The following is a 12146-nucleotide window of genomic DNA, read 5'->3' as shown; positions in this document are numbered from 1 at the left end:
CCAGGTCTCCCATGCAGGTTCAGGGGCCCAAAGACTTGGGCCATCTTCTACTGCCTTCCCAGGCCATAGCAGAGAGCTGGATGGAAAGTGGAGCAGTCAGGACATGAACCAGCACCCATATGGGATGCCAGCACTGCAGGCAGCGGCTTTACTCACTACACCACAGCGCCAGCCCCTGTGAGGAACTTTTATTCCCTTTTTACAGATATAGAAACCAAGGTTCAGAGCAACTTCCCCATGGTCATGGGGCTGATAAGTGGTAGAAAAGGGGGTTGAGTTTAGTGCTGACTCTGAACCCTGAGCTCCACAACTCAAAAAAGTAAGGAAACCTATAAGAAGTAATTTGGCAGAAGACAGAGAGATGATACAGCACGGTGTAGGGGGAAAGAGGCCACACTCTCCCTGACATGGAGGAGGAATAGGGACACACACTGGGCATATAGAGTGGGGAAGAGAGAAGTTGAAACAGTCCAGCCCAACAGCCCCCCAGTCACTGTGAAGCAGTCCAGTTTATCTGCTGAGAGGGGAAAGGACAAGGAGAACGAAAGAGGTTTCGGGAGTGGGACTGGCCCTGTGAGAAGCTGGGAGAAACAGGGACTGCTGGACTTGCCTGGCAGCACTGAGTACCCAGCTAGGGCTGGAAATCCCAGAATTGCCACCAGGCCAATCATCCAGTGCTGGGACGACTCCAGACGCACTCGGCAGGCCTGGGCGGGGAGCGAGGAAGCCGAGGGCGGGCTCATCTGGGGCTGGGCATGGTCAGAGGAGAGGGGTCAACCAGCAGGGCAAGGAAGCGAGGGCAGTGGTGAGAGCAAATCTGAAGTGACTGATGGCGAATCTGGACCATGGAGAAGTTGAGAGAGAGGATGGAGAACAGCAAGGAGGAGAACTTGATGGAATGAGACAGAAGGCTAACAGCAGTGCAGGACAGTGAGAATTAGGGTTTAGAGCACAGAGCCGGTTTCAGACCTCAAGATCTCAGGGGTAGGGCAATTCCTTTTTTTTTTTTTTTTTTTGTAAGATTTGTTTATTTATTTGAAAGGTAGAGTTACAGCGAGGGAACTAGAACCTGCAGCATCATGGGGAGTGCTTAAATCTGCTAGCCACAATGTGGGCCCCTCAAGGGACTCCTTAACACAGGGTAAGACCTTGTTCTATGAACTCCTCTTGCTGGCTCTCAGAAAACTCACTAGAAGGACACAGCTGACATCTGTTTTGACCCAGCCACAATGCCCACTTCTCCTCCAAAAATGTTTATCCTTAAAGAGGGCTGTGCCCCGCGTGGCTCTGCAGCTCGGCTCTAACAAGGCCCTGGGGCCCCTCCTCCTGCAGCAGCTGAGACACCACGTGCTTTCTGCAAGAGGCTGGACTGGGGGATTCCTCCCCCCGCGGTCCCCTTTTGCTTCCTTCTCCTTCCCCTTACCTCACGCTCTTGTTACAAAGTACACCTTCTATGACACGCAGCCATGTGACAGGGGGAACAGCAGAGCTCCTCTGGTTCAGCACTCACCCTCTGCCTCTGCACCTCTGAGCCTCCCCCCGCCGAGTCCTGGAGCCGCCCCCCAGCCTGCACTCTGGCTTCTAAAAGAATTTTTAAAGAGCTTCTGGCAACTGTTAGGAAAAACCAAAGCTAGAGAGAAAACAAAACAAAAACAAAAAACAAACAAAACAAAAAATCCCTGCATTTTATTCTGTTATTCAGTGAGGACAAAATGCAACAGGCCCAGTAAAATGTCTGAAATATATCTCAATCATGCCTCTACTTTTCAGTCTATTATATTACAACATGAATAAGAAGGATCACAGTTCTGTGAGATGTTTTTAAAGCAGGGGAAAGAGTTTGGCATATAATCTGACAGTGATTATTGCAAACAAATCTACAGAAATGGGGGACCACGGGCAAGAAGTGCAGCATAGTGCTCATGGAGGGTGTGTCAGGTGGCACACACTTCTCCTCCCCTCTTTTCTGTATTTCAGAAAGTTTTACACAGGCAAAAACTTCTAGAATGAAAAAATATCTTCTGATGTTTGAAAGGGTTTAAGACAAAGCAGATTCCTTCCTGGTCATTACTTCATGTCCCTAATAGAAAAATGACATATCAAGGCGTTATTGCTTGTTTTCATCGATCTATGTCTGTTTACTGAGCGCTGGCTAGGTGTAGGCCACTGTTGTGGACCTTGGGGAAAGGGGCTGAACTAGCCCCATCTTCATGGGAAACACAGCTAATACACAAATAAGCAAAAAGCACTAGACACTGGTAGTCGTGTGTAGGGAGCAACAAATGCTCGCATTTTTAGATTGGCTCACAGGGCATGAGATCTGAGTTGATATCTGAACAAGAACTAGACCTGGACAGATTAGGGAAGATAGGTGAGAGCTGACGCCCAGAGGCTGGGCAGAAATACATGTGTCCCGTTTGAGGAACTGAGAGCAGTCACTGTGTCTGTGAAGGGGAGTTAGGAGGTGAAGACACTGCCCTAATTTCAGGAACTTGTGGTGAAACAGCTCCTCTGTCCCGCAGAGAGCTCCTGACACCTCTCCTCTTTTCACGTAAACCAGGAGAGGGCTTCCAATGGACAATATTCTTTTTTTTTTTTTTAATTTTTTGACAGGCAGAGTGGACAGTGAGAGAGAGAGACAGAGAGAAAGTTCTTCCTTTACCGTTGGTTCACCCTCCAATGGCCGCTGCGGCCAGCGTGCTGCGGCCGTCGTACCGCGCTGATCTGAAGCCAGGAGCCAGGTACGTCTCCTGGTCTCCCATGGGGTGCAGGGCCCAAGCACTTGGGCCATCCTCCACTGCACTCCCGGGCCACAGCAGAGAGCTGGCCTGGAAGAGGGACAACCGGGAAAGAATCCGGCGCCCCGACCGGGACTAGAACCCGGTGTGCCGGCACCGCTAGGCGGAGGATTAGCCTATTGAGCCACGGTGCTGGCCGGACAATATTCTATGAAGTAGAAAAGAGAGGACATTAAAAGGAAATAATAAGTCTTCTTTTTTCACCTCCAGGTTACAGTTTCCTTGCCAGTCATCAAAGGGATGGAATGGCAACGTTAGCATCAAAGAAGAAGCGTGTATTAATGGCTGTCCTGTGGAAGCAGCCCATGCCGACAAATCCAAATTGTTCTCCAAAATCAAGGCTTACTTATCTTTCCCAAATTCGAATTTCCCAGGTCCAATTCGAAGTAGGTAGCCATTGAGCCATTCAGGAAGATGCCCTCGGACTCGAGCAGAGACCATCCCTGGCGTCTCCTCCACTGTGCTCACCAGTGGCTCAATACAAGGTAGATTCTGCCGCTGCCCCACGATGGCTTCCTTCTGATGAGGGCTCACAGTCCCCATGGACTTCTTCAGAACTGTGAGGGGGAAACCAAGAGCACAAAGCAATTTTAGCAAAGCTTCTAGAAGCATCCCCGTGTCTCTACAGACAATATCTTACTGTCTGGCAGCCTGAGAGTTATGTGAGCCTAACATCAAATACAGCTTCCCAATTCCTGTCTCTCCTTCCTCATCCTCAGACTGTCAGTGCTGTTGTTTTGTATTTTTGAAACACAACAATTCTAATTTTTTTTTGCAGGACTAAGAATTAATCAGGACTTTAATTACTACTGTTATCATTTCTCATGGTTGAACAATGTTTGTCTTTTTACAAGAATAAATCTAATGCTAACCCTAGATGTGCTAATAGCAACTTTGTTGTTATGACAAAAAGAATGACCATTCAATATTATCATAATTATATGGGTCCCAGTACTCAGGATACACCAGAATGTGTTCCAAAATATTTCTTCATTATTTCTGTGATTTTAGTAGGATGCTTAATTTAATTTATTCTATTTTAATGGTATTTACATTAATGTGCTTTTTCTAGGAGAAGGATGTCATATGTTAAATTATGCAGTGATACTCAGTCTGAAATTACCCAAGTCCAAAAGCCACAGAAGTAAAAGGACTTATTGTATAATCAGGAGCTGAACTTTGTCCCTAACATTTCATACTTGTTGACAAGGCAATATTGCCTAATACAGAAGGATGGTCAAATATATAATTGAGTAAGTAATATAAAACATAATTATTTTATGTCATAAAGATTTAACAATGATACAGAAGTCTACACTAGAAAAATGGGTTAACATATAGGAGCACAATTCCTCTGAAGAAGGTATTGTTTCAGCAATTTTACAATATTATACCTATTGTCTAATTTCTTTCAAAAAATTCAGTTTGGAGGACATGAAACTTTCTATTTCCTGCATGTAACAATTCAGTCATGCCTAACTACTTCCTGATTTTCCAAATGAAATTCACTTTCACCCTTAATGCCCTTTCCCAATACCTATCCTCTAGAGAATTCTGTTATTCAAGATCTATCTCAAATGTCATTTCCTGCAAGAGCAGCACAGTGTAACGTTTAAGAGTGTGGGCTCGGACTCTGCCTGGCTCCAGACTGCTTGGGTTCCAATCTTGCTCTGCTGCTTTGCAGACAAGTCGCTGTAACACTTAACCTCTCTGTGCTCCGTTTCATCTTTTTAAAGATGAGGATAATGGCTCTTACTGTACCTCAGGCTGTAAGTAATAAAGGAGTTTATGTAAAACTTTCAAAACATGCAATCATTCTTCAAAAAAATTCACAGAAAATATGTACTACAAAAAGCTAGGCATGCATTTCAAACTTTTTTGCATCAAAATGAACTCATTGTAACCTGTAATATGTCTGAACAAGATCTAATTTGAGGTACTAAGAAGGATAAAATATCAGTTTGGAAAGAGCTTCTATCAGAGCAACATTTTGGTAAAATTGAAATAAGAACATCAAATCCATGATGAAGCCTGGCAGGGTGGAAGCATGTGAAATCACTGATGCTTTACAAAAATTTTACAGGGATAATGCCCCAAGGAAATTAACAGTTTACAAACGAGTTAGTCATTTTTAGAGAAGATGAGACAATGTTGAACTTGAAGTCCACAGTGGCAGAAATTTATAAGGAAAAAATGGATTTTATTCATTCCGTAATCACTATTCCATGTAATATAATATAAACACATACAGGAGAAAAGGAAAAAGCTCATATTTTGGCCAGAAATTTGCTAGCAGAAGGAAACTGTAAGCTCATCTCCAAAGCCGCACAGGAGAGGATCCTTATTAATGAATACCCTTACTGTGAAATGAAGCTCAGTAAAAATGACAGGTTGCAGATACAAATCCGTATTCACACCAAGGAGAAGCCATACAGGTGCTCAAAGTGCAGCCAGGCCTTCAGCCAGAGGGAGGCCTGCAGCACAAAAGGCCCTACGATGAAAAACCTTTGCAGCGTGATGTTTGTGACTTGGTTTTAACCTAAAGGAAAAGCCAATCTGACACAAGATGACTCATTCCCAATCGCCTACTGGCAGAGTGCCAATTTTGCTTTAAGAAGTTTACAAGGATGGGGCCGGCGCTGTGGTATAGCAGGTAAAGCCACTGCCTGCAGTGCCGGCATCCTATATGGGTGCTGGTACAAGACCCGGCTGCTTGGCTTCCGATCTACCTACCTGCTATGGCCTGGGAAAGCAGCAGAAGATGGCCCAAGGCCTTGGGCCCCTGCATCAGCATAGGAGACCGGGAAGAGGCTCCTGGCTCCTGGCTTTGGATCAGCACAGCTCCGGCCTTTCTAGTCATCTGGGGAGTGAACCAGTGGAGGGAAGACCTCTCTCTCCTTCCCTCTTTCTTTCTTTCTCTCTCTGTCTCTCCTTCTCTGTGTAACTCTTTCAAATAAATAAATAAATCTTTAAAAAAAAAAAAAAGGAGGGGCTGGCACTGTGGCATAACAGGTAAAGCTGCCACCTGCGGTGCCAACATCCCTTATGGGCGCCAGTTTAGGTCCCGGCTGCTTCACTTCCGATCCAGCTCTCTGCTATAGCCTGGGAAAGCAGTAGAGGATGGCCCAAGGCCTTGGGCCCATGCACCCACGTGTGAGACCCAGGAGAAGCTCCTGGCTCCTGGCTTCGGATCAGTGTAGCTCCGGCCAATTGGGGGAGGGGGGGGTGAACCAGCAGATGGAAGACCTCTCTCTCTCTCTGCCTCTCCTTCTCTCTTTGTGTAACTCTGGCTTTCAAGTAAATAAATAAATAAATAAGAAAGAAAGTTTAGAAAGAATGATTCCCCAAAGTGCACATGCACAATTTCCATGGTGTAGCTGACAGCTACCAGCAGCTGTAAAGGAATTAAACAATTCAAAAGAGTTCATAGTATGAATCCCATGTTTGTCTTACCTGATCAGCATAACAGAAGTAGCCAAAAGTAACTTATGTCTCACAGTGCTTATTTGCTTACCTTTAGAGTCTGTAGATGCACATGCAAAAACAAACCAAAACAAAAGCTTACTTTTACCCAGAAATGGTGCAAAAGGTGGCAGCGGAACCCTCCACAACCTTGCAAACTACTACTTGTGCTGTGTCTTACAAAAACGGAGAAAGGAGTCACGGCTCTGTCTTGACCATGTCTGTGTAATGGAGCTTTATTAACATACTTGCCCATTAGGCCTTTTTATTTTATTGTTATCCTTTGAGTGTGTGTTTGTGTGTTTGCATTTATGCGTGCACTTGCAAATAATGGTTATTGCAGCTGGTTATTAAGTTAGACCAAAAGGAATCAAGATTTACAACTATTTCTTTACACATAAGGGTAAAAGCAAAAGTTTTTGAATCTCAAGCATAACAAGATAAATACCTGCTATTTTACAAAGAAGTAATAGTTTACCTTATTTAAGAGCTGCATACAACAAATGATTTTTTTAAAGATTTATTTATTTTTTACTTGGGAGTCAGAGTTATACAGAGAGAGGAAAGGCAGAGAGAGAGAGAGAGCTAGGTCTTCCATCTGTTGGTTCACTCCCCAGTTGGCTGCAATGGCCGGAGCTGCACTGATCTGAAGCCAGGAGCCATGAGCTTCTTCTGGGTCTCCCATGCAGGTGCAGGGGCCCAAGGCCTTGGGCCATCTTCTACTGCTTTCCCAGGCCATAGCAGAGAGCTGGATCGGAAGAGAAGCAGCCAGGACTAGAACCAGCGCCCATATGGGATGCCAGTGCTTCAGGCCAGGACATTAACCCGCTGTGCCACAGTGCCAGCCCCACAACAAATGATTTTAACATAGATATTCAAGAATTAAAAAAAAATTTATATACCTATATATGTTCTATACTCCATAGCGTGCAGTTGGCAGTCTATTACGCCTGTTCAAACTTTCTGAAGTACTTGATATTGTTGTCAACACTAACTTAAATCCCTCTCTCTTTTTGGCTTCATAGAAGTTTTACTATTCTAACTTTCCTGCTCCCTTACTGCTCTGTGTGTTATGCCAACTTCACTACCTATTAGCTGACAACTTTGGGCAAATTCCTTAATTTCTGTGAGCCTTAGGTTTTCTGATGATAAAATGGAGATAAAAGGAGACTAATGCTTCCTGTTCATGTCTATTAGTTGGATACTTTCGTGAAGCTGATTTTCTTATCATTTCATGAATGTGTTATTAAGGTCTGACCTTGGACCTGTACCTTAATCTCAGCACTCTACCTAGGTAATCACATCTGGTCTCTTAACTTCACCAATTACTTTTTTTTTTTTTTTTCAAGATTTATTTGTTTACTGGGGCCGGTGCTGAGGCACAGCGGGTTAAAGCCCTGGTCTGAAGCGCCAGCATCCCATATGGGCGCCGGTTCTAGTCCCGGCTATTCCTCTTCCGATCCAGCTCTCTGCTATGGCCTGGTATAGCAGTAGAAGATGGCCCAAGTCCTTGGGCCCCTGCAGCCATGTGGGAGACCTGGAAGAAGCTCCTGGCTCCTGGCTTCAGATCAGTGCAGCTCTGGCCATTGCAGCCATTTGGGGAGTGAACCAGCAGATGGAAGACTTCTCTCTCTGATTCTACCTCTCTCTGTAACTCTGTTTTTCAAATAAACAAAATAAACCTTTTAAAAAAAGATTTATTTGAAAGGCAGAGTTACAAAGATACACACACACACACATACATATATGTACAAAAGCCTCACAGATGGCTTCTCATTGTCCACCAAGTAAAATCTAAACTGCTTGGCCAGGCACTGATGAAAGCCCTGGACAGTCTCAGTGCTACCTCTCACTAATGCCTTCCACTCCAACCTAACTCAACCCCTCCCCATTCTCTTCTCTGCATCATAATCATACCATTTTCTTCACCTGGGATATTTACCATCTCCTTGAGGTAAAATTCACATATCCAAGTCACCCTTCAAGATACAGTGTCCACGTCACTTGCTTCACATCACAGGACACATTTATTTTCCGTGGTTAGAACCCACACAGCATGTGCTTGTAGCTCTCTGTGGCCCTTATTCTGTCTTGTGTGATAATAACGCATATACTTTGTAACCCTTACAACCAGCACTGGGTCTGGTTTTTGTCTTCTCTCTCCCTGTACAGCCTAACACACTGCCTTCTTTACTATAAGTACTAAGTTGTTGAATTAAATAATTTTTAAAATTTATAATGCCTATCAGTATGATTTCTGGTAGTTCTAAATCAGCCAATTTCAAGAAATAAAATCATGTAACAGTAATAATTGTAATAGAAAGCTACAAAACAATAAACACAGCTTTAAAGGCGGTTGAGCAGAAGGCAAATAGAAAAAAATCAAGCATGTACATTAGAATGTAAGCAGCAGTGATTTTCAATCCGGAAAAGTGTGAATAGTGAGTGTTCTTCCTACTGCAGAGCCAAGAGAATCCCTAAACCCTGAATTGTGCCCTTGTGTGCCATATAAAATACACAAACATGAAGACTGTTTCCCTGACGACAAGGAAACAAATCCTGACTAAGTCTCCCTTTACCTTCCGGCTGCCACACACAATGGAAAACTTCAGAACCCCTTTGTAACCTGCAGGAAACAGGCACAGAATTCTACGAAGTCCAGCCATAGAGGAAGTGGAGGATGAGAAAGAGGAACGAATAAATCTCCTACCTGAGAGCCGGTGCATTATCACAGAGAGGAAACCCACTGCAATGGTAGAAAGATTGCTGACAAACCCGAGAAAGATTTGAAAAAACATTTTTGTACTGAATTCAGCAGTGCAGATCTTGTGATTTCTAAAGCCTCACACTGATGGCCATCAAGTGCTACTAAACAGTGAACATTCAGAACTTCCTGGGCTGTCCCTGGCTCAGTGACAAAAAAAGGGTAGTCAGGGGAGGTAAAGGGCAGAGTTTCAAAACAGCTGTAATCTCTTCGGCTCATTTCCTTGGCAAGTATCCCAACAGCTATGTATGAATAATTTGCAACTTTGAAATATTAAAATTGGAATGCCAACAGTGATCTCCCTCTCTAAACTTCCTGTTTTTCAAACTGTCTTGCTGATATAGAGCCATTTCAATTGTTCTTTCTCGTCTCTGGAAGATTCAGATAAAGAATTAAATCCAAACTTAGATTGCTGATAAAGGACCGTACAATCTCGTAACAACATATCTTTCGTCCTTTGTCTATCATTTCATCCTTCTTCTTCTATCATAAATTTTACAAACTATTTTCTGACAATCTAGTATAAGTTCTTCTGAAGGTATGCTCTTCAAAAACATACAAGAATATATGATTTTAGTACTTTAACATTTTCTACCACCAATATTTGAAATATTATGCTCTAAGAAGAGCAATAAATAGCACCATTTCCCTTTGTGAATTCTCGTCGCAGAAAAGTGACTAACATATTCCATGTTTTTGTACTTTTTTGAATATGAACATACTTTTCCCTACCTAAAATATCTTCCCTTTCCTTTTCACAAATTCAATCTAAAATTTCTGTGATCCCCTTACCAAAGCTCTACAGTGACTCACATAGCACTGCCATAGAAATGCTTTTAATATAACATATCACATCTTCCTAGCAAAGTTTTAAGTATATTTCAAAAACAGAGTGGTTAAAATTGCCAGGAGGCTAGAGCAGGTATTTGGTGTAGCAGTTAAGACAGAGTTTGGGATGCCTGGTTCAAGTTCTGGCACTGCTCCCAATTTCAGCTTCCTGCTAATGTATACCCTGGGAAGCAACAGGTGATGGCACAAGAATTTGGATCCCTGCCACTCAGTGAGAGACTTGCATGGAGTTCCTGACTCCTGGCTTCGGCCTGAAACAGCCTTGGCTCTCGCAGACATTTGAGGAAAGAATAAGTGGATGGAAGATCACTTTTTCTCTAAATCTCTCTGCCTTTCAAATAAGCAAAAATAAAGACTTATATAAATAGGCTCATGAATAATTTTTTAAAAACTGCCAGAAGACAACATCTTGAACTATTATTTTCCACAGTGCTTCCCAAAGTGTGATGTACAAAGAAGGTTCAATATATATTTTGGTTGGTAGTCAATAAAAAACAATTTATAAACCCATGAAACTAAATTGAAATGATAGTGATATTAAAAGTATTAATTAAAAGACAATGGTAAGGCTTCCAAGATGGCAGAGTAGGGATGGAGTTTACTGCTCTAGTCTAGGAGAAGATAGTTTTTAAAAAATGGAGAGACTGCAGTCTCATGGAAGAGTGAAGGAGAAAACGGCAGAGGAAACTCTACAAAATTAGAGGGACACAGTGGTCCCACGTGGAGAGCGTGGATGCCCACAACTCAAGACCCCAGCATCCAAGAGCTTCTGTACCAGTGTTGGAGAGTGAGGTGAGACCAGACTGCAGCAGCACAAGCCACTGGCAATACAGTTGAAGGAAGAGCCTAAAGGGAACCCAGCATGGAGCACTGTGCAGGACAGTGTACCTGCCAAACTAGAGGAGAAAAAAAAAAGTAAGGGCACATTTCCCTCTCCCCAATCACCCTGCAACAAGCCGATAGAGCGGGCACCATTTTGAACATACATAACAGTTGCACCAGTTCATGTATGTGCCCAGAAACCATCCCAGTGGAGACTCCTGACTGGTGGGAGAACTAACAGGGAGCTGGGTGCTTGTGACTGTGGGAGGATTGTGTGCCAGGACTGTGAAAAAACTGAGGCTGTGCAGGAGGGCTCTGGCTAGGACTTTGGGTAGTCATTGTGGGAGACTCCACACGCTCAGGGCTCACTGGTTACCTGGTGAGGGACATTGCTGGAGAATCTGAGCTTACACTGAGGACTGCATAGATCCTTTGTGTGGTCCTTGGGGCAGAGTGGACAAATATACCCACTGGGGAGAGTGCTCAGGCACTGGTCTCCTTTGAGGAGAGGAGCTCATCTGAGTAAAATAAACCACCCCTCTGATTAAAAAAAAAAAAAAAAAGAAAGAAAAAGAGAGAGAGAGAGAGAGAGTTATCATGCCAACCCTGGGTGTGTCACCTTAGACATGCCCTTCACCCTGGAGAATTGAACAGAGCTCCCTGGCTACAACCATTACACACCTCTAGATATTCACTGAAAGCAGATACTCCACATGGTACAAAGATAAAAGCTGCCACAGTGAAAAAACTAAAAAGAAACCAACGAGTATTTCCACAAATGCCAAATAACAAACGCACCAATTCAAGAAACAAGAATAAGGAAGACAACATGATGCCCCTAAAAGAACACAACAGTTCAATACTAGATTGTGAAGATGAGATTGAAGAAATGCCAGAAATGGAATTAAAATAATTGATCATAAGATTATATAGAAGTAATCAGAAGCAAATGCACGAACTATTGAAATCCATACATGACATGAAAGAAAATTTCTCCCACAAAATTGAGATATTAAAGAGAAATCAAAATGAAATGAAGAATTCAATAGAACAAATAAAAAATGCAGTGGAAAGCCTTAACAACAGAATTTATTAAGCAGAAGAAAGAATATCTGACTTAGAAGACCAAGCACAAAAATTATACAGTCAGACGAAAAACAAGAAGAGGAAATTAGAAAACTAAAAAACACTGATGGTGATCTATAGGATACTATCAAATGACCTAACGTATGGGTTCTAGGAGTTCCTGAAGGCATGGGAAGAATGGATTAAAATGTACATTTAGTGAAATAATAACAAAAAACTTTCCTAATTTGGAGAAAGGGACATCCAACTACAGGAAGCACATGGAACCCCTAACAGGGGGCTGGCATTGTGGTGCAGTGGATTAAAGCCCCAGCCTGCAGCACCGACATCCCATATGGGCACTGGTTCGAGTTCTAGCTGCTCCT

The 12146-nt window shown here is 43.2% G+C and overlaps 1 protein-coding gene across 1 annotated transcript in view; it reads right to left on the bottom strand.

Annotated features, from left to right (window-relative positions):
- The window catches only part of BCO2 (beta-carotene oxygenase 2), a 35852-nt gene extending 26697 nt beyond the window's left edge, over window positions 1-9155 (bottom strand). Inside the window, exons 1-2 of the mRNA XM_008261401.5 lie at window positions 8971-9155; window positions 3145-3355 (exon numbers count right to left, since the gene is read on the bottom strand). Of these exons, the coding sequence (XP_008259623.4) occupies window positions 3145-3355; window positions 8971-9058 (299 nt within the window). The 5' untranslated portion in view covers window positions 9059-9155. The remainder of the gene's footprint in view (window positions 1-3144; window positions 3356-8970) is intronic.
- Window positions 9156-12146: the final 2991 nt, after the last annotated feature.

This window comes from Oryctolagus cuniculus, chromosome 1 (assembly GCF_051225735.1).
Source record: "Oryctolagus cuniculus isolate XC-2025 breed Fujian yellow rabbit chromosome 1, ASM5122573v1, whole genome shotgun sequence".
NCBI lineage: Eukaryota > Metazoa > Chordata > Mammalia > Lagomorpha > Leporidae > Oryctolagus > Oryctolagus cuniculus.
This window is presented reverse-complemented; position numbering and strand designations above follow the sequence as displayed.